At 46.2% G+C, this 21,928-nt stretch overlaps 1 protein-coding gene across 3 annotated transcripts in view; it reads right to left on the bottom strand.

Annotated features, from left to right (window-relative positions):
- Positions 1–2,273: 2,273 nt before the first annotated feature.
- Positions 2,274–21,928, bottom strand: part of PNPLA1 (patatin like phospholipase domain containing 1) — a 49,345-nt gene continuing 29,690 nt past the window's right edge. For 2 of the 3 annotated variants that reach the window (XM_019456925.2, XM_019456927.2), the window contains exons 5-10: positions 20,672–20,732; positions 12,064–12,621; positions 9,370–9,448; positions 7,886–8,011; positions 4,429–4,555; positions 2,274–3,680 (exon numbers count right to left, since the gene is read on the bottom strand). In XM_019456925.2, the coding sequence (XP_019312470.1) occupies positions 3,630–3,680; positions 4,429–4,555; positions 7,886–8,011; positions 9,370–9,448; positions 12,064–12,621; positions 20,672–20,732 (1,002 nt within the window). In that variant the 3' untranslated portion in view covers positions 2,274–3,629. The remainder of the gene's footprint in view (positions 3,681–4,428; positions 4,556–7,885; positions 8,012–9,369; positions 9,449–12,063; positions 12,622–20,671; positions 20,733–21,928) is intronic. The other variant, XM_019456926.2, reaches the window with a different exon arrangement.

Here is a 21,928-nt window from a genome sequence, read left to right on the forward strand (position 1 = left end):
ATGATAATAGGTTTCTACCTGATGGCAGTAAAATGTCTTGAGAAAGGGCTCCTTTTTATTTTTGCCCAAAGGTGAAGTGTGGTCTGTTAGAGGCTCTGCCTTCTACAAAGCTGAATAGTTTGAACAGCTTGGCTCACATGGGCAATTTGCCACATGTCCATTATGTACATGCATGCCCAACAGGGATATGCACATAGCCCTTGGACACTACCTGGAACATACGGTCATAGGGGAGAGGGTGTTAAAATATGGACTCACTGTTATTACCCTTGGTAGATACTCTATTGCTATATTGAACATTCACTGATCACTGTGGGGTAAGGCTGGGGAGAGGGGTGAAACCTAGGGCAGAGAGGCCTTGGGCACTTAGATGGGACTGGCCTCAAACCTGAGGCAAAGTTTTAGGAAGTTCAACAAAGCATATTCTGGAAAGTCATTTTCTTTTATTGCTGCTTCTAAGGAGGTGGGGGAGAGGTGAGCTATTTATGGATTTAGTTTAGACACTGTTCAAGAACACAGCCCCCAAATGTGAAGGATCAGAACCAGATTGGACATGAGGGTCAGGAACCTTCTGTACATTGTTTCTTATTTAGAATGATGTTCTTTAAGCTATATGACTATTTGGTATGAGTTCCCGATGCTGGCATCTGAGTCTCATTTTTGTACTGTGTTATTTAAGCAAATAAAGAAATTGACTTGCACAAAGGTCTAATCTGGATTATTCACAGTGGTGGCAAGATGGGAGCCCACCCGCCACAACTAGGCCAGTCTGGCGCCTGCAAGGCTGTGAGGGTCAGCCCCCTTGTCCCCGCCTGGGGGCCCTCTCTGGTTGCTCCCCAGGTGTCCCGTCCTTGAGCGCCAACTTGCTAAGACAGTAATGAAGTGCCCTGGGCATCAGGAGACCTGGGTTTTAGTCCAGCTCCCCACAGGCTGAGGGACGTCAGGGACATGATACTTGCCCTCTGGACCTGACATCCTACAACTCTGGGACCCTTAGGATGACAGTTAATTATATGTCCAGGAAAATCTGGGCCAGTCTTGATTCTACACCATCTGTTTTACTAAGTCCCTAATTTTGGCCATTCAGAACCAGGGTAAAAATGGACAGAATACAGTGTCTGGCTTTTGGTCCAGAGAATGTGGTCTCTGCTGGAAGGCGTCGAAGGCCTCCTCTCCCCTCTCTCAGATAACACAGGAGTCTTTCCAGGGGCTGCCTGGGGAGGGCGACCCTCTGGTGTGCACAGCTTGTCTTCTTTCCAAACCACTTTCCGCTTCCAACCCTTGAAGCCTCACTGTCATGCTCTGAGGAGGGCAGAAGAGGGCAGTGCCTCACTTCATAGATGAAAAAGCTGAGGCTCAGGAGGGGCAGGTGCCTCGTTCAAGGTCACATAACCACCTACAGACAGAACCAGGCCAGGACCCAGCTCCCAGAACCCATTTTAGTGCCTCTCCTTGTTGTCTAATCCATGAGTTCTTTTTCCCAACCAATACTTATTGAGCATTTACTATGTGCCAGGTCTGATCTAGCTCTATGGAATAAACAAATGCAGAAGGCACGACCCCTGCCCTTGGGATGCTCGTGGACCTCGCTAGCTATGGGAATCTTGTGCCAGTGGGAATGTAGGAGCGTGGGACACCATTGTGTGAGGGTGGGGCTCCCTCAACTCACACCACAGAGGCTTTCGAGAGCACCGAGGTGCATGGGACACCCTGCTGCTTCGAATCGCTTTCAAAAGGTGGGTAAGTGACATCAGGACTTTTAATTAACCTAATTTCTGACCCTGAGAAGTCAGGAGGCTCAGTGAGTCAGAGATAATGGGGTCAGCCAAGACCTGGTTGAGTTCGGGATGTTAGCTGAGTTACAGGGAGGGCAGAGCCTCAGGGGTCATTTGGATGTGCTTGTTTGGAAGACCAGAGTGTGCTCTGCCCTTGACCTCCACACTAGTGAGAGCTCCAATTTTGAACCACAGTGACTGACACATCAAAAACCAATCCACTAGTATTGGCTTTAAGAGAAAAGAAAGATAAGGAGAAAGGAACTAATTGGAGTTGCCAAATTTAGCAAATAAAACTATGGGTGGCCTAGTTAAATTTGAATTTCAGATACACAACAAATAATAGCAATACTGGGGCCATACTCATGCTAACTATTCATTGTTTCTCTGAAATCCAAATTGAACAAGATGTCCTGTATTTTATCCAGCGGCCCTGAAACCAACGCAAGAACAATTCTCTTAATTGCCTCCTAATGGGGAAAAGGGACATACGAAAAATGAAGGGAAATATACACAGGAATTTATTGATTCTAACTGTAACCTGACTCTAACAGAAGGGCATCTGGGCTCTGAATACAGGCTTTCAGGTCAAACAACAGTTAATGTCACGTTCAGTTCCCCCTTGCACAGCAGGGCATAAGCATTCCCAAGTTGTGCGAGCCTGAAACCCTCCCTCCCCTGGTTCACAGGTCTCAAGGGCTCTGGCCGCGCCCGCCTGCAAACCACAAGACCACTCCTGGGGGAGAGGCTAGGGGACCGCCGTGGACTTGTCTCTCCGCCCCCACATGGTCCCCAGGGCGCTCCCCTTGACTGGTCTGAGCCACAGACCTGGAGTAGGAACAGGGTGCAAGAACACCTGAGATTTGATTCTTCTCAGCTTCTCAAAGGTACAGTTAAATTAAATTCTTCCCGGCAGAACGTTCTAAAGGGAGCTTGTGTGGACTCCTGCTCCCTGACGTGGTCCTGTTAGATGTAGGCTCCGCCAGGCCCTCTTGCCACAGCCCCCTGCCCTCCATGGCTAAAATTTGCATGCATCCTCCAGAGGCCCCAGCCAAGCTCAGGGCTGTCTTCCACCCAGTCCTCTGGGGTTTGCATTCCAGGATTTGCAAAGCAAATACATCCGAGGCCGTGGGCAGCCCAGGCTTCCTTACTGGGCCTGGCTGGGGCTGGAAGCTATCCACACTCCAGTGAGCAGTGGGGCTAATTTTTTTCTGGCTGGGCTGGAAAAATTGAGGCTGAAGTCTTTGCTGTGGAACATTTTAACTGAGGTGTGAACAGCAGACAAGGTCTGCCCTCGTGTTGCCCTCATGCTGGGGGATGGGAGGGGAAGGGACGTTTGGCCTCTGTGTCCTCTACAACCACACCAGGACTCGGGGAAGTCCAGGATGGCTGGCTCACGCAGCCACACCACACAAGCCCTGGGGAGCTTATCATGACCTCGTGCTGGGTCAGCTCCACGAGTGATTCCAGGGAGCAGCTGAGGCAGAGTCCAGTGGTTCTAAGTCAAGCCTTTGGGACAGTGAGAGAATTAAAAACAAAACAAAGCAAAGGAAAAGAGCCTGATCTCTTGATGGGAAAGAGGAAAGTGCGTCCGTGGCTCAGTACCGCTCGATCCCCAAGGGTTTGGCCCTGTAGACTAGATTCTGGGGGGCCAGGGTCTGACACGGCCCCGTCTCAAAGAAGCGAAGTCAGGCCGGGGCCGGGAGGATGTTTAGACAAGGAAGTGCTCGCCCAGGGGAATCAGGACTCTCCACACCAACAGGCTTGGTAGTGGGTAACACCTGGTCCCCAGAAGGCACAGGGTGAGGGGACTGCATCTGAGAGCCTTGGGGAGAAGGCTCTACCGTGGGGTCATCAGGTTCTCTCCCATTCCAGCTCAAGTTTTCTCTCTCGGCTCACAGTTTCCTAGAAAAAGGACAAAGATTCATCATTTCTAAGTCCCTCATCTAGGAAATTCCTCCCCTTATTTCCGCTGAGAACATCCTTCACAGTTTCAAATGCCTCAGGCAGCCCCAAGCAAGTAGCCAGGCCCCATGATAGCCAACTGGATGCATAGGAATCGGAAATCTCAATTTATACCAGTAATCAGCTATCAGATCCCGTTTTATAATTACACGGGTCTTTTGCAAATGGAGAATTCCACTGACAGAGCAGGACTTAATAGTGTTTGAAACATCATTTGATTTACAAAAGTCTGGTTAGTATTTGGTTTTGCAGGAAGGGGAAAGAAGTGGAGTGGCCTCCAGAGCGCTGAGTGCAGTCGTGCAGACTGCACACTGTACAAGGAGACACTGCTAAGACAAAGGGTAAGCATTTCGTGGACGTATTCATGCTGTGGCTTATTTGTACAGTTTTCTGCATGTTATTTGTACAGTTCTGTACCTTTGTACGTCATTCGTACAGATTTCTAGCAGGCGGCAGTCAACCGTTTTAACAAAACCAGTATATTATCACAATCTTCCAGCAGCTGGAAATCAAGTTCTCCAGGAAAGGGTACTGTTTTCTCAGTGCACAAGGCAATATATGGGCTAGTGTTGGCCTTGACTATGGCCAGGAAGAGGCAGGTGGGGTCAGAAAGGAAACTGGGCAGACAGCATCCCAGGACAGAGCAGGCAGTGCCTGGCTTCCAGGGTCACCCTGGGCAGTTCCACACCTCGGGGCAGCTGTATTCCTGGATCCGGCCTGTAGCTGTATTCCTGGATCTGGGATGAGGCCTGTAGGTGACCCAAACTGTCTCGGACGTGGAGAGCAGAGAGAAGTCGAGTGGGCAGGGAGCAGACCTGGATGCGAGAAGCCAAGAAAGCACGTGTGAGGAGAAGTGAGACAAAAAGGGGGCTCTGCAAGGACCTGAGTTTCAAGGCCCCTTCCATGTGCTGTGTGACCCTGGCCAATCATTCGCCCTCTCGAGGAAATTGCAGGAAGACACCCGCAGAGCCCACGCAGAGAAATGCTGGGATGTGGACTTATATGTTCTTGGATGGTTTTCAAATCCGATGGTGTCATTCTGTTTAAATCCTGTAATGATCTCCCAGCACCACAGGTGAAGACCAACTTTGTTAGCACGGCACCCGAGCCAGCCTGCCCTGTCCCTGCCACGTCTGCCCGTGCACCTCCAAGTGCACCCCCAGACCTCTTCCTGCCCAAACGGAGGCACTAGGACTGGGCCCCGTGACTTCCGATTCACTCCAGTGCTCCTTCTACCACTCAGTGATCAACACCAAGACACTGGTGGCAGATGACTCGGATCCTGGCTCTGCCACCTACCTACTGTGTGACTTTGGACACGTTGCTTACCCTCTCTGTGCCACAATGCCTGGAACATAATAACTACTCTGGAAGTTTTAGCTATTATCATTACATTCACATTTGGATAGGGAGAAATTCCATAGTAACTCAAAGGAGGGGCTCTCTACTGGTGGAAATTGGAGGAGTCTGACAGAATGGGTAGCAGTTGAGAGGATTCGAGCAGCAATGAGCACGAGGGACCTCTTCCTTTTCCACTTGTAGCCTGGAGGCAGTCCCTGGATTTCTCAATCCATCTTGCCACTTTGAGACCAGTTACACAACCCAAATCAGATGACCACTGAACTCTTACTGGAAGAGAGACGAGGCTAGCAGTGGAAAGCTAGGCTGATACATATACATAGCCATGCCCCGGACTCCCTGTAACCTAAGCAGCATCATCCCAGCCAACTCACAGGACTATGGAAGAGGAGAATAAACGTTTGTTTTATAATCCACTGAAAGGGGGGGGGGGGATTGCTTGTTATATAGCATTATCGTAGCAGCAATAACTGACTAACACAATTAGCACCAGAATATGAATTTGAACATCCGATTTAAAAAACACAGGAGAGACAGCAAGGGAGAAGGAGAGAGATATTAACATATGGAACATCTACCTTGTAGCTTTTACTTATTTATTTATTTTTTTAAAGTAGGCTCTAGGACCAACGTGGGGCTTGAACGCAAGACCCTGAGATCAAGAATCACATGCTCTACTGACTGAGCCAGCCAGGCGCCCCTTACCCTATAGCTTTTATTCTAGCCTCTCTTCTGTTTGTTGGGAGGAATATCAGTTGGGGATCAGGAGTTTGCACAGGACTAGGCCATGGATGTGACAATGTCACTTGTGATTGTAGATTTCCTCTCTTTCTGGGTTGCTCCTCCTCTATGCCTAACCTTTTCGAGCATCTTTTTTTGACCCCCTACCCTGGTCTTTGAAGCTCAGAGTATGAATGGGCATGGAATTGCTTAAGACCGTCAATTGGTAAATTGCTTCCAGGCAGTTTCATAATCTGTTCTATAAAGGAACAACGCAGACGGAATGTGTGACCTACTGACAACAGTATTTCCCACAGCTGTGAATGTTGTTTTGTTTGTTTTTATCACAGGCTGCTCCTTTATAAAGCCACTTGAATCCTAGAAGTTTATCGGCCAAGGTAGAGCTCGCTGAGTTACACAGTTTCCACTGCTCCAATGTATAGGAAGAGGCCTGGCCCTGGAATGAAGGGACCCAAGTCTGGGTCTGGCTTCCAGATGGCACTCCCAGCCCCGAGGAAGCTTCCCTACCCCCACAGCAGACCTGCCTATGCTCTCATGACCAAACTTGACCTTGAGCTGCTAGAGACAGAGATATGGACCCTCAAAAGTCAAAGAAATCTGGAGGCTGAAGACCAAGGAACAGAGTGAGACTAATCCCAAGACACACTAAACCGATGACCCCTAAGGACCACCAATGGCCTGCTGGGTCCTGCACCCTCCCCGCCCATCCTTTAATCCAGAAAGTGACACATGCATCTGCCCCGCTTTCTGCAGCAGCTCTGAGAATCTCCTCCCCACCACACTGCTTCCCACCACCCACCAAGTACCTAACTGCCCAGACCTCAAAGTGGGCCTGTTGCTGCCGGGGTGAGCTTTTGACCTTCATCTATCTGATAATCTCTCTGCCTACCCAGGGATCTCATCTGGGACAGGAACAACACGGAAGGATGTCACTTAAAATGACTTGGGGATTTTTCTGACCAATGGAGGCTTGAAGCGAATTAGATAGCAATGTGGGTCTGTCCCATTCAGAGAATATCTTGATAATCCAGTAAAATAGTTGTAGATGATTCCTGGCTTCATTTGTGTTTAAAACTGGTATTTTTCGGGGCACTTGGGTGGCTCAGTCAGTTAAGCATCTGACTCTTGATCTCAGCTCAGGCCATGTTCTCATGGTCCATGGGATCGAGCCCTGCATTGGGCTCTGAACTGACAGTGCAGAGCCTGCTTGGAATTCTCTCCTTCTCTCTCTGCTCCTCCTCCACTTGTGCTCTCCCTGTCTCAAAATAAATAAACTTTAAAAAAAACCCACAAAAGCTAGCATTTTTCATTTGCAAGTGTATATGTATATATGCATGTCTCTTTTAAAAAATGTTATGGCTCAGTAAAAAATTAAGACTTCGTTCTTGTCTTTAGCTCAAAGTTCAATTTTGGGGTAAACTCTTAAAAGTTGGGGATTGAGTTTAATTCATTCGCTATCTCCAGAGACGAGTAGAGTGCTTGGTATCTATTAGGTGCTCAATAAAGGTTGACTAATGGAATCAATGACAATATAATATAATTAAAAAATATATACCAAGCAGGCCTAAAACGGTTAGGGCTTTTAGCTATAGCTTGGCAACAATTTGGATCTCTACGTGTTGAGGGTCACAGGGTCACACAACTGTCTAGTTTGTTTTTTAAGTAGAGTTCTATTGAGATGGTAGTTAGTTAACCTCTGCCTATAACCCTAATATCTACTAAATTATTGAGTGCTAATTACACATCTTGCATTCTGCAGCAAAGCACTTTACATGTTGACCTCATTAAAGCTTCACAATATCATCCCTATTTTACAGGCTGGGAAATAGAGGCTCAGATAGACCACTTGTCCTAGGCATGCTCACTGAGTGAGATAGTGGCAGACCAGGGATTTTCTGTTGGGTGGGTCAGACTCCAAAGCCCAGCTCCTAACCTCCCCCCGCCGCCCCCTTACTGACTCCTCCCCTACTCCTTGTGATCTTCCTGCAGACTGTTCCCAAAGCTTTTCCTCCCCAGGGAATTTGAGAAACATTAGCCACACTCACTGCGCTTTGCTGCCTGGTTTTTTGGACCGTGGATGTCTTGGGAAGCCTTTTCTGGTGCCATTTGTCTTTTGTTTGTTCTTCTTGAATATTTTGCTCATCCAACTTGAGTCTTCGGCAGGGTTGTCCCTGAGTGAGAGATGAAGCAAATGGTTTGTTAATAACCTGTCCTGTGTTCCCCACCATCAGGGCCCTGCTCCAGCTCAGAAGGTAGACAGACACACCAATGCTATGGTTTTTAACCCTGGCTGAACACCAGAGTTCCACGGCAAACATTTATTTCATAATCAATGACTGTTTAAGTAACATTATGCCAACTAGTCAATGGAAACTCAAACTTTTATACAGTTATATGTCAATGCAATAAAATTTAAACCATGTGAACAAAAATGCATAGTTTATGCCCAAGCATAAATTTTTAAAATTTATGCAAACTCTTTCAAAAAGTCTTTTTAAAAAATGTTTATTTATTTTTGAGAGAGAGAGAGAGAGAGACATCAAGGAGTGGCAGAGAGAGAGAGAGAGAGGGACAGAGGATCCAAAGCAGGCCCTGTGCTGACAGCAGAGAGCCCGATGCCAAGCCTTGAACTCATGGACCATGTGATCATGACCTGAGCTGAAGTCGAATGCTCAACTGACTGAGCCACCCAGGTGCCCCCCAAAAGTCTCATAATGAAAATTATACTTAATGTGAGAAGCAGGTATATTTTAATATATTTGATATGATATGGAGTGGGAACATCAGAAGGACCTGCTCTCTCAATACCTGCAACTGTGGCCCTGAGAACCCCAGCCTCTGCCAGAGCTGCCCCGGGGCAGGAGGGATTAGGGTAGGGGAGGGGAAAGATACCCTTTGACCCACTCTCTGATCTCCTGCTGGTGCCTGACAATGGCCAGCCCAATTGTCAAGCAGCCAACGAGGGAGACTGGGTAATGTGGTCCCTAAAAAAAAGAAAAAAAAAAACAAAAACAATCCTGAGGCCCTCTCAGAATGACCTCAAAGGTAATAATGGAGAACACGTTACACAACCCAGACAACTGATGTGCATTATAAAAAAAGATTTTCTGGGGACAATCTACAACATAGGAATATTAGCCCTCTTACCATGCTGATAGAAAATAATTTGGATTAAGGAAGGCCTTTGATAGAGTCCCTCAATTCATACTGTGCAGGGGCTACCTCGGGGTAGGATGTAACATGCCTGCTAGCTCTCTTGAACTGAGCTGGCTCCAGAGAGTAAGAAGTGAGGGGCTGCACATTCTCCTGCTGCTTTTGGAGAAGGTACATTGAGCACAAATAGCTCATTTCCCACTCGTTGCCCCCACTGAAGAAGAGAGAAGTGTAAAGGGGTGGACTGTAATCATACAAACTGGAAAAGGATCCCAGTGTTCCTAGGGCAGCTAAAGAGAAGGAAAAATTCACTTAGCTAGGCCCCCCGTTCCTTGGCCAAAGGAAAGAATGTGTCCCCAGTTAAAGGCAAACTTACATTGCATAGGGCTTGTTGGTGGCTTCCTTCACGTTAACCACAGGCATGGCACCTTTCCGACTTGAAGAGGCAAGGGGAGCTACAAAAGCAAAAATTGAGGAGACGTGAGTAAGGCGTGGACGGGGAGGAGTATTTAGTCATTTTTGAAATAACAATAGGAAGTAAGCAAGAGTATCCAGAAACAGTAAACATCTCTCTTAATCTCAAATTCTCATGTTGACGGAGACCCAGGGCAGTGGCATCTTGTGACAGGATGGATACTGACCTTTGGTGTAGTGGTATCAACAATCCCCTCACAAAAAAGCAACCGTGTTAGGGCAAGTTTTCAGGAAAATCGCCCGTAGGGGCCTGAACCTCCCATCACCTGCTATGTGTAAAGCTTTTTTTCTTTTTTAATGGAAAAGAAAATATTAATAGTTTCATGACCATTGTTCTTAAGAAAGCTCTTTTCCTATTTTCTGTGAGTATGGGGATAAATAATATATGAAGATGACTGTGTAATTTTGTAATATGTATAAATAAAAATAATGTAAACTGTAAGTTCCTCCACTTGAAGTTCTTCCATTTGGGGTGTCGTTGGATATCCCTGGCTTTCCCAAATCTATTTGCAGCTCCTGTGTTTATGGATTTTCCTGGGACATTTTGCAACCCCCTTCACCCCTAACAGCAACACCACTAAATGACAGATCACACTAACCTCTGAGAGGCTCCCTTCTGCCCATCTCCCACAGATGGCCTAGGCTGTCATTACTGAGGCCCAGCTGAAGACCATAACTATACAGCACTACTGAATGTAAGGGCCAGATATTTCTTCATCATGAGGCTCTGCACTGTAGAATGTTCAGCAGCGTCCTCGGTCTCTACACACCAGATATTACCCACTAGCTGAAAATCAAAGATGTCTCCCGATATTGCCAAATGTCTCCTGAGGATAAAATGGCCCATAGTTAAGAAGCACTGGACTGTCTGTCCCCTCTGTCTACCCCCAGCATGAGCAAGTAATGCCAACTCAGGACCCAGGATTGCCCAGGCTACCTGAAGATGGCTATCTTTGGACACGGGTGTGAATAACATAAAACAAATGCATTTAATTTAACAGCATGTAAGACAGCATGTGAAACACGGGCCAATTTCCTTACTTTTAAGGTCCTGGTATTTTACTGTGATTAAAAGGGTCAAATCTATTCCAGAGAAAGTGTACCCTGATTTGGGGCAGATCCGCCAAGAAGGAAACTGTCATGCTAGTCTGTGCTAATGTTTGCCCTAACAACTATGGGAGTTTGGTGGATGGACCATGGAGACCCTATGAGCTGGCTTTAGTCCATCATTTGGGGACCTCTCCCTTTGCCCCCACACAGACCATCCACAGTAGCCAAACAGGTATCTTCTTCATCCTGAATGTTCCTTGCCCTTTCCTTCTCTGAAACTGAACATCTAGAATAAACAAAATCTGAATTTCTCATTCTACTCTGCCCCATCCTGTCTCACAAACCACGGTCATCAAAATCTTGTTCATTTCAGCTCACCTGTCACCTCCAAGAAGCATTTCCTTAATCAATTACCTCAGACAGAAGCGATCTTTTAAAAAAATGTTTAAAAATGTTTATTCATTTTTGAAAGAGAGAAAGAGAGACAGAGCACGAGTTGGGAGGGGCAGAGAGAGAGGGAGACACAGAATCTGAAGCAGGCTCCAGGCCCTGAGCTGTCAGCACAGAGCCTGATGCCGTGCTGGAACTCACTGACTGCGCGATCATGACCTGAGCTGAAGTCAGATGCTTAACTTGCTGAGCCACCCAGGTGCCCCAGAAGTGATCTTAATCTCTATGACTACTTGACTACCTCCCACGCTCCATTTTTGTTAGTGATGTAGCAGTTACTAATTTTTTCTGTATTTTTGAGGCTGGTATCTCTGTCATCCCCTCTGCTGGAGGGGAGATTTCTTGAGTGAGGAACTGAAAATTCTTCATCCTTGAAGACTCAAGAGCAGTACTTTTCAAGCTGTCTGTAGAAGATACTAGTTGTGAAGAACCAGTTTTTAAAAATCTTTTTTTTTTTTTTGCAATCCATAATGGAACTAGTACTTTTGTGAAATACAATGAATTAGTAGGAAAATGACCAAGCTCTCGGATGTCCTGACAATATTTATTGCTAAAAATAGTCCTAAATGCTTACTTTCAACCTCTGCTCATTTCATTGTAAATTAGTAACAAATAGTTTGGGGACCAGCATTGGTCCACAAAGCACTCTTTGAGTAGCCCTCCCCCAGCACAGTGGCTATCACAATAAAAACCTTCTGGTACAGTGCTTCTCAAACATGGTTCTCAAAAGAACCCCCTGGAGGACTTGTAAAAAATATAGATACCTGGGTCCCACTCCATGAATCAGTAGGTCTGTGGTGGGGCCTGAGAACTTGCATTGCTAACAAGTTCCCAGGTGATGAGTTTGCTGTCACGGCCTCTGACCAACCTTTGAAAATCACTGGACTAAAAACCTGAACAAATGTCAAGAACACTGTCCCCTTGTGGTGGCCTATCCTCAAAACAGGTGAAGCCTCTAGAGCTAACTGCTCACGTCACCACTGCACCCCTCTAAAGCAATGGTTATCAGCTACCATGTTGTTGCACATTTGCCAAGGGGCTCCAGACATAAGAAATACTTCTGGCTTCTTCTGTGAGAAGCCAGAAGTGTCCATACCTTGGGGCTGTTCTGGGCCCAGGTCTTCCATGGGTAGCTGTGTAGGTGATGCTGAAGGAGAACATTGGGGCAATGTTGGAGATGTCACTACAGCCAGTGGCCTGGGTGACACAGATGACTGGGAGGATGGGGATCTTGGTGGTGATCCGGTCGTTTGTACCTGCTGCTGTGATTGGACAGGTGTTGAGCTGAGTGCTAAGTGCACAGCTGGGAGTGATGCAGGCATCGGGTCAGCTGGAGAATGTGATGGTGATGAGGCCAGCGCAGTGGCAGGTGACTGCTCAAATGAAGAGCCAGCTGGTGAAACGGGTGATTCTACAGGACACGCACGTGTGGATTCAAGTCTCTCCACAGGCGACAACACAAGTGGACCATGGCTGTCCTTTCCTTCCTCTTTGGGAGCCCACTGTGCGTGAAGTTGTATGGATTCCTCTTCTGTCTGGAGGCTTGACTGGCTGCCTTCAGGGCACTCATTGCCAAGGGCAAGTTCTATATTGCAGTACACTTCTACACGGGGGAACATCACTCTCTTGGAGGGAGAATTGAGATAAGCATCATCTAGGAAAACAACAGCATGGGGTCACAGGTGGCATTTCTAACCCCTGGCATCAGCATGGTGTTTGCAAAAAGGGATTTCCCAAATTATTTTCATAAGCAGGATTAGTGCTTTTCAATTGCCTTTCTTTACTTACTCAAATTTATATTATTTGGTTGTGGATTGATTCACTTATTCAATGGGTATTTATTGAGCATCTATACATGTGCCAGGCATTATATCAGGCATTGAGGAATGAAGGGGACAAAAACAGTGTGATGGTTCCTGACTTCTTAGAGTGTGCAGTCTAGCATGGGGGCAGGCATTGACCCCCCCAAATAATCTCAAGCTGTAACCAAGACAAGTTCTAGGTAAGAGTGAAACATGATGTTAGCAGACAGGGAAGCAGGGAGGACTTAATCAGGAGGACTTCCCTGAGGGAGTGATATTTGAGCTGAGATCTGAAGGGCGAGTGAAGGTCCAGGTGGGGGTCAGGATGGACGGGGAAGAGCATTTCCAACAGGGGGAACAGCACACACAAATGCCACAAGTTCAAGGGGGCATGAGGAGCGCCTGAAAGGTTAGTGTGGTTAGAACCGGGGTGGGGGCACTGTGGGGAGAGATAGGTCTGAGGAGGCCACAGGGGCCAGACCATGCTTGTAGACAACGTTGAGGGCCCTTGGTTTCCATGGAGACCATGAAAGACTTATAGGTGGGGCAATGCTGCACTACCTCTGGCTTTGGCGAGATCACTGTGGCTGCTGAATGAAGACTCACTGAGAAGGGCCTAGGGGACCCAGGGAAACCTGTAAGGCTGCTCTGGAGAGGTGTTTAGGGCTTGCACCTGGAAGGAGATAGAAAGAAGATTCTGTTTTGGAGGTAAAATAAATAAGAACTGGCACTGGATTGATTGAGGGAAGAGAGGAGGTAGCTGGTTTGCACAGCCAGATGGACGCTGGTTGCTGAGAGGGTGACCATGGAGGGGATGGGTCGGGGGAGCAGTGAGGAGGGCACAGGTTATGAGGTTGTTTGGGGACATGTGGATTTTAAGGGGCCTTAGAGATGTCCAAGGAGAGATGACAAATGGGCAGTTGGATACATGGGTTTGGATCTCAGAGAAGGGGTGAGGGTGAGGGTGTACCTTTGGGAGCCTCATCTATGGATGGTAACTGCAGCTGTGCTGGTGGCTGTGGAGGGATTGCCCAGGGAGGAAAAGCACAGTGAGAACAAGAGGGAGTAAGGACTGAGCGAGGAGAGGGGGAAGGGCGGAACCCAGGCCAAGTTTCTAAAATAGGCAAGAAAGATGTAGACTTTCTGTAGACCAAAGAAAGTTGCTGGTAAGAATCCAGTCGAGAGGTGGGGGTTCGATATATAAAAGAGAGATAGAATAATGGATGACTCAAGAGTCCTGAGATGGTGAAGGGGTCTGAGCACAGGCAGGGTGTGGGTTTTAGGCAAGAAGAGGGTTGCTTCCTTTAACTTTCGAGGAAAGAGGGAGACAGAGAAGGGTGAGTCTGTATATTCGGTAGTGCAAAGTTGAGAGAACTTCCCTCTGTTGGCTTTGGTTTTTTTCTGTGAAGTTGTTTGGATACAAATCCCTCTGCTGGGGATCAGGGAGAGGGGTAGTCTTGAGGTGGTGATTACAGAGGAGGAGAGAATGGCTTGACAAGACAAGTACTGCACGACTGTATTTTGTGTAGAAATCCACAAGCTAGTTCTAAAATTCATATGGGATTGGAAAGGACCTGGAATATACCAAACACCTTTGAAAAAACAAACAAAAAAACAAACAAAACAAAGTTGGAGAACTAAGACTACCCGATACCAAGATTTATTATAAAGCTGCAGTGATGAAGACAGCATGACACTGACATAAAGACAGAGAAATTGATCAATGGCACAAAACGGAAGGTCTAGAACTGGACTCATGACATATATAGACAACTGACTTTACTCAAACGTGCAAAGTCACTTCATTAGAGAAAGCGTAGTCTTTTCAGTAAATAATACTGGAGGAACTGGATGTCCATATGCAAAAAAAAAACCAACTTTGTTTTATACCTTGAACCACATCCAAAAATTAACTCAAAATGGAATATAGACACAAATGAAAAGCCAAAAAACCATAAAACTTCTAGAAGGAAACAGAAAACGTTTTTGTGATCTTGAGTAAGGCAAAGATTTCTTAGGTAAGACACCAAAAGCATGATTCATAAAGGAAGCAAATTAATAATAAGGGCCCTATCAAAATGAAAAACTCCTTTTCAGAATACTGTTAAGGAATTGGAAAGAGAAATCACAGGCTGAGAGACAATATTTGAAAGTCATATTTCTAATAAAGGGCATTTTCCTGGGACCATGACCTGAGCCGAAATCAAGAGTCAGACGCCCAACCAATTGAGCCACCCAAGTGCTCCTAATTTCTTAAACATTTAAATAATTATTAAATTATTGTCAAATGAAAAAGCAAAAACTATATACTATTCCAGGTATAGAAGAAGCCTTCTATGTTCCCATTATCTTTCCTACATACCCTATCCTGAGTTTGAGTTTTATAATTTCTATACAATTTTGTACTTTCCAAATTTATGTACTATAAAAATATACATTATTCTGTATATTTTTAAATTTTGTATCAATTGAAATAAATCATTATCCATTCTCCTTTTTTAAAAAAAGAATATATAAAAGCTTTTAAATAAAACAATTCAATTTTCAGATGGGCAAAAGGACCCACTGAAAGAGTTTCCAATGGCCAAAGCTGGAACAATGTGAGTAGCAAAATAAATAAAGATTGAAAAATAACCCAAAGTATAAAATAAGTATCCACGAGTCCATACTGAAACAAACAAGCGATTGAAGAAGTACACAAATGGGGGAGAAGAGACAAATCTCCCAAGCAGAGAGATTTATGTAGATACCCTGCCCTTATTCCCTGCCCTCAAGGAAGTAAAGCCTAACTCTCACCCCTTAAGTGTGGGCTGTGCATAGTGACTTCTTTCCAAAGAGCACAGTATAGAAAGGGGGAAAAAGAGGGGCGCCTGGGTGGCTCAGTCGGTTAAGCGTCCGACTTCAGCTCAGGTCACGATCTCGCGGTCCGTGAGTTCGAGCCCCGCGTCGGGCTCTGTGCTGACCGCTCAGAGCCTGGAGCCTGTTTCGGATTCTGTGTCTCCCTCTCTCTCTGACCCTCCCCCGTTCATGCTCGCTCTCTCTCTGTCTCAAAAATAAATAAACGTTAAAAAAAAAAATTAAAAAAAAAAAAGAAAGGGGGGAAAAAGAGCAACTTCACAGTGGAGAAACCCAATAAACACCACTGCAGACAAGTGCAAGGTCAACATCATGGGTGATATGCCATGGGGATAGCATGTATGTACCCTCGATATAATGTGGCGACAACGGCACTTTGCCTCTGTGGTCTTCCTCTCTGGAACCCAGAACCCCAGTCTAATCATGAGGAAAACATCAGACAAACCCCAACTAAGGAACATTCCACAAAATATCTGGCCAGTACTCAAATCTTCCAAGGTCATTAAAAACAAGAAGAGTCGGGCACTTGGGTGGCTCAGTCAGTTGAGGGTCTGACTTGGGCTCAGGTCATGATCTCACAGCTCGGTTCGTGTGTTCAAGCCCTACATCGAGCTTGCTGCTGTCAGCACAGAGCCCACTTCAGATCCTCTGTCCTTCTCTCTGCCCCTCCCCCGCTTGTGCTCTCTCAAAAATAAACATGAAAAACAAACATAAAACAAGGAGAGTCTGAGAAAGTGTCACGGATACAAGGAACCTAAAGAGACACCATGGCAGAATGTGATGTGGTCTCCTGAAGGGGATCCTGGATCAGAAAAAAGGCATTAGGTTAAAAAGGAAGGAAATCTGAATATACGGCTTCAATTAATAATAACATCAATATTAGTGAAATAATTGTAAACACTCCACTATACTATGTACCAAATTTTCCATGTACCATACTATAACATCTCATGGGTGTGAGACATTATACTAGGGAATGAGGAGTATATGGAAGCTGTCCATACCATTTTCATATTTTTTCTGTGAATCTAGAACTATTCTTAAATAGTGGGAAATGACCAACAGAATCGAACACTTCGACAAAGAAGATATGTAGATGGCAAATAAGCACATGAAAAGATGCTGAACATCATTAGTCGTTAAGGAAATACAAATTAAAATCACAACAAGATACCACCACACAACCAATCAAATGGCTAAAACTAAAAAGACTGACCATTTCAAGCGTTGGTGATAATTTGGAGACACTGGAACTCTTATACGCTGCTGTAGGGATGTAACATGGTCCAGCCACTTCAGAAAATAGTTTGGCAGTCTCTTAAAAAGTTAAACATACATTCTGGGTATATGTCCTTAGTCAGTATACGTCCCAAAGAATTGAAAACAGGATCTCGAAGATTATTTGCACATCCACGTTCATTGCATCATTATTCACAATAGCCAAGAGGAAGAAGCAATCCAAATTGTTCATTGATAGATAAAGATGGATAAACCTTGAGGACATTATGAGAGTGAAATACACCAGTCACAAAAAGACAAATGCTGTATGACTCCATTGACATGCGGTATCTAAAGTAGTCAGTCTCCTAGAAGTAGAAAATAGGACGGTGGCTTCTAGGTCTTTGGAGAAGGAGAAATGAGGAGTTGTTGATCAATGGTATAGAGTTTCAGTTTTGCAAGACAAAAAAGTTCTGGAGACGGGTTGTACAATGTGAATATACTTAACGTTACTGGACTGTCCGCTTACAAATGGTTAAGACAGTAAATTCTACGCTATGTGTGTTTACCCTGGTTATACGTATATAGAATTCTATGATTAAATGTACATTCACCATACCACCTTGACATTCCACTCCTAGGTATTAACCCAAGAGAAATGAAAGCATGCGTTTGTGCTAAGACTCCATGAGTATTCGCAGCAGCTTTATTCATGAGAGCCCCAAACTGGATGCGACCTAAATGTCCATGAATGGGGGAATGGATAAACGAACTGTGGTATCTTCATAAATGGAATGGAATGGAAAAAGGAATGAACCATTTATACATGCAATAACACGATGAATCTCAGAATAATTATTCTGAGTGAAAGAATGTGGACCAAAAAGAGTCCATACTGTAAGTCCATACTGGAAATGTGTATAATGACAGGAAGTAGGGGGAGGAGGGAGGGGTCACCAAGGAGGTGGAGGAAAACTTCGGGCATGATGGATGATGGTTCACTCTCTTGACTGTGGTGCTGGTTTCACAAGTGTGTGTGTGCGTGTGTGTATGTGTGTGTGTGTGTGTGTGTGTGTGAGAGAGAGAGAGAGAGAGAGAGAGAGAGAGAAGTTAAATTGTGAGAGGGAGGAAGGTGCCAAAGAAGCAAGAAGGCCAAGAAGGAAGGGAGGGAGGGAGGGAGGAGGGAAGGAAGGGAAGAAGAGAAGGAGGAAAGAAGGAAAGGAGGGAGTCGGTCAGCCTGGCCAGGCACGCCTGGATGCCAGATGGATATTTTAGACAGGGCATCCTCTGAGCTCCAACCTCACTCAACGCCCACATGCACACGTCTGTGTGGGGAATGTGGATTTTCAAGCACGCCAGCAGGCAGTGCCCTTGCCTTTGGCAGAAGGCTGCTGCCGGGGGAGGCCAAGGGTGGAGAGGGAAGCTCGCCTGGCGGCAGGAAGAATTAGGAGGATGTGAGTCCTTAGGAGGGCGGAAAAGGGGGATGCCAGGAGGCGGGTGGAGGCATTGAGGGCGACACTGCGGGTGTGGCTTGCTGCCAGAGCTGACCCCCTCTCCAGAAACCAGCAGGGCGGAAGGCTGGAGCGGACTCCCATTTTTCTGTTCCCAGATGGCAGGTGGGAATTAAGAGTGTGGCTCTGGGCACCAGCCACGATTTCTCAGGATGTGTCATACCTCCCGCTCGCATCTGGTGCTGAGAGGAAAATCCAGCCCCACCACACCCAAGAGGATGTAGGGGTGGAGCTGAAGGCCGCACGGACAAAGCCATGCCAACACTGGCAAATTGGAAGAGCAATCAGAAATAGCTGTAGCCGGCACGAGGCATTTTCTTCCTTATGAGTTGTGCCTGTTCCTACTTGGAGTGAGTCCAGGACCTCTGGGAAAACCCGCCATGCTCCACACACAGCCCTAATTCTTTAGCGGATGCCCGAAATGCTACCATTTGAGTCTTGTCCTTGGCTTTGAGACTGCCGTTTACACCATCATGTAAATGATGGGGCCGGGGGAGGGGGCGATGGCTCTGGGTTCCTCCCAGAGGCTGGCAGAGGGGCTACTGAGAAGTGGGGGAAACCAGAGATGCTTAGCAAGGCACTTCATAACTCTCCCCAGGGCTTTCCCTGAGAGGAAGAGAAGGAAATTCTAGGGGAGAGACAGGCAGCCAGGCTGCAACCTGAGGTGTAGACGGGTCTCCTGAGGCAGGGACTGGTATCTGCTCTAGAATCCTGGCCCCAGATCAGGGGATCCCCCAACCCCAAGTCCCCTAGTACACGCCATCACAGAGGAAAGAGTGAAGGGGCTCCCCAGCTGGTGGTGGGAAGGACCCCAGGCCCTCGCCAGCCCCTCCTATTCCTGAGGCTCTGTAGGTGAGACCCATCTCCACCCCTTGGGTGGTCCTCCTTTTGGACACTTGGGAATCAGTCCTCACATCTGTCACCCATGTAAATGTGGAGCGGGGAAGTTGTCAGAGAAGAGTCAGGGCTAGGGGGAGCCTGTCCTGCAGAGAGCTGAGAAGAGGTGTCTCCAAGGTCAGAGGGTCAGTGGGCTGGATTGACTGTGTCTAGGAATAAAATTCTGATCAGCCTCCTTCTACAGATGAGGAAGCTGAGGTGCTGGGAGATGAATTACCTGCTCAAGATCACACAGTTAGTACGGGTCAGGAATCAGGATTTAAGCCTCTTTACAGATTAGGAATCAGGACAGAGAAGGCAAGTGATTTCCCTGAGTTCACACAGCTGGTGGGGAGGGGGGCAGTGAGAATCCTGGCCCAGGCCTTGCCTCCAGAACCCATGTTACCTCCATCCTTCTCTCTTGCTTCTCTTACCCCTTGCGGGAAGAATGGACCCAGGAGAAAGGAAAAAGTCAGGACAAGGGGAACTTGGGCAAGCAGGAAGCAACTTTGAAGGAAAAAAAGTCAATATATCCTACGGGGGGGGGGGGGGGGAACCCACGCTCGATCCCTTAATCTCGCTCCTAAAATATATATATTTTTAAGTATATACACAAGAAGCTCACCGCAGCATTCCCTATAATAGTGAACATTTGGAAACTCAAAAGAATGATCAAAATTTGCTGCACAACTGCGATGAAATATCACACAATTGCCAAAAAAGACAATCGCAAGGGTCATATGACAACGCGGGGGGAAAAACACTTCCTTTGATCCAGGAATCCTTTTTTCTGGAAACATGTCCTATGGGCACAATTCTAAGTATGAAAAAAGCCTTGTTTCTTTCCTTTTATCAAAGATGTTTGCCATGGTCTTCATGGAGTTAGCATATGTAATACACGCCATTGGAATCTTCCACACAAGAATGCACGGAAGAGGTGCAAGTATAGGAATCACACTTGCTAAACCAACACAGGGCACAGGCTCTTCCCTCTCATTTGTTGATCAATATGTCACTTGGGAGTCTTACACAAATATAAACTAGTCATTTCTATTTCTACATTAACAATACGATTGTCTTGGAAAGAATATAAAATGAAACGACACGAAAATGGAATCCCTCCAGGAAGACGCGAGCTATGTGTTTTCCTAAACATGGTTCTTAAATCCAGAAACATACCTGTACAAAAGCTTATCCACTGACCCCGCAGTTACCCTAAAAAGCACTTTTCCACGAAGATCCCAATTTCTGGCCCGGACAATGCAAGCTGCCGGATCCCCGCACCCATTTCGGGAACTCCTGGGAAAGGGCATCTCTAGTTCACAAAGTTGGGGGGAAGCCTCCTCGACTGAGCCCTTCTACTTCCTGTCTTTGCCCCGCCTTTCCTGTCTTTGCCCCACCCCCAACCCACCTCTTCCTTGGGGCCCCATTTGCTACTTACTCAACCTCCTCAAGTAGGAAACGGCATCTTCGTACCCTCGGTAGTAGTAGTTGTGCAGGATCTGCAAGGAGGGAAAGCGGGAGAAAAAACTAAGGCTGCAGCAATGGAGACAGACGACGTCCCTTCACCCAAAGAAGCTACTTTCATTGCCCTTGAGCTTTATTTGATGAGCTTTTCAAAATGTGCCCATCCAGCATCCCATCCCTCACTATCTGCTAAGAAGTGGGGAGCAGTTCCTGATCATGTGTCCATAGTGACGGTGCGTTAGTTTGTGAAACCATTTACAGCTTCCCCTGGGCAGGGGAGGGTGAGATGTTTCTAATAGAACCAGAGAAGGTGCATTTGGGCCATATGAAGAACAGAGTTTGGAGACTGGGTTCAAATTCCAGTGCTGCCACTTCTTGGCTGTGTAGATACAACCTCTCACAGCCTCAGTTTCTTTACCTTTAAAATGGGAATAATAATAATAATAATAATAATAATAATATCTACTGCAAAGGATGCTGGAGGATTACATGACATTGTTCACAAAGCCTTTTCATAAAGAGCCGGATAGTAAATATTTTGGGCTTGGAAACCACAGATAGTCTCTGTCTCTTCTTGTTGTTCTTTATGTTCTAGTTCTCGTTCTTCTTGTTCTTCTCCTTCTCCTCCCTCCTCCTCTTCCGCTTCCCCCTCTCCCTCCTCTTCCTCCTTCCCCTCCTCCTCCTTCTTCTTTTTCTTTCCTCCTCTTTCTCCTTCTTCTTCTTCTTCTTCTTCTTCTTCTTCTTCTTCTTCTTCTTCTTCTTCTTCTTCTTCTCCTTCTTCCCCCTCTCCCCCTCCTCCTTTTTCTGCTTCTTCTGTTTCTTCCTCCTTCTCCTCCTCTCCCTCTCCTCTTCTTGTTTTCCATCCTGTTCTTCTTCCTCTTCTTCCTCTTCTTCTCCTCTTTCTCCTTCCTCTTACTCTTTTCCTTCTCTTTCTTCTCCTTTACAATGCTCTAAAAATGGAAAGCCTATTCTGAGCTCACAGGCCAGAATAAAACCCACGCCACCTTGAGAATGGAAGTACTGATTGTAAGCAGAAACATGAGTTCCAGAGGCTCTGATGAATACAATGCATTTGTTCCATCTTTCTTGAACTGCCTACGTGTGGATTGCTTTTATGAAACTAAGTAGACATAATCTTTATGGATAAACTAGTATAAGGCAAATGCTAGAATTCCTAATGCAACAGTTGGAGGACAAAGAATCAATCGGATTAATAAAATATCTTGTGTAT

Source organism: Panthera pardus, unplaced genomic scaffold, assembly GCF_024362965.1.
Source record: "Panthera pardus isolate Hobbes unplaced genomic scaffold, ASM2436296v1 HiC_scaffold_17, whole genome shotgun sequence".
Classification (NCBI taxonomy): Eukaryota; Metazoa; Chordata; class Mammalia; order Carnivora; family Felidae; genus Panthera; species Panthera pardus.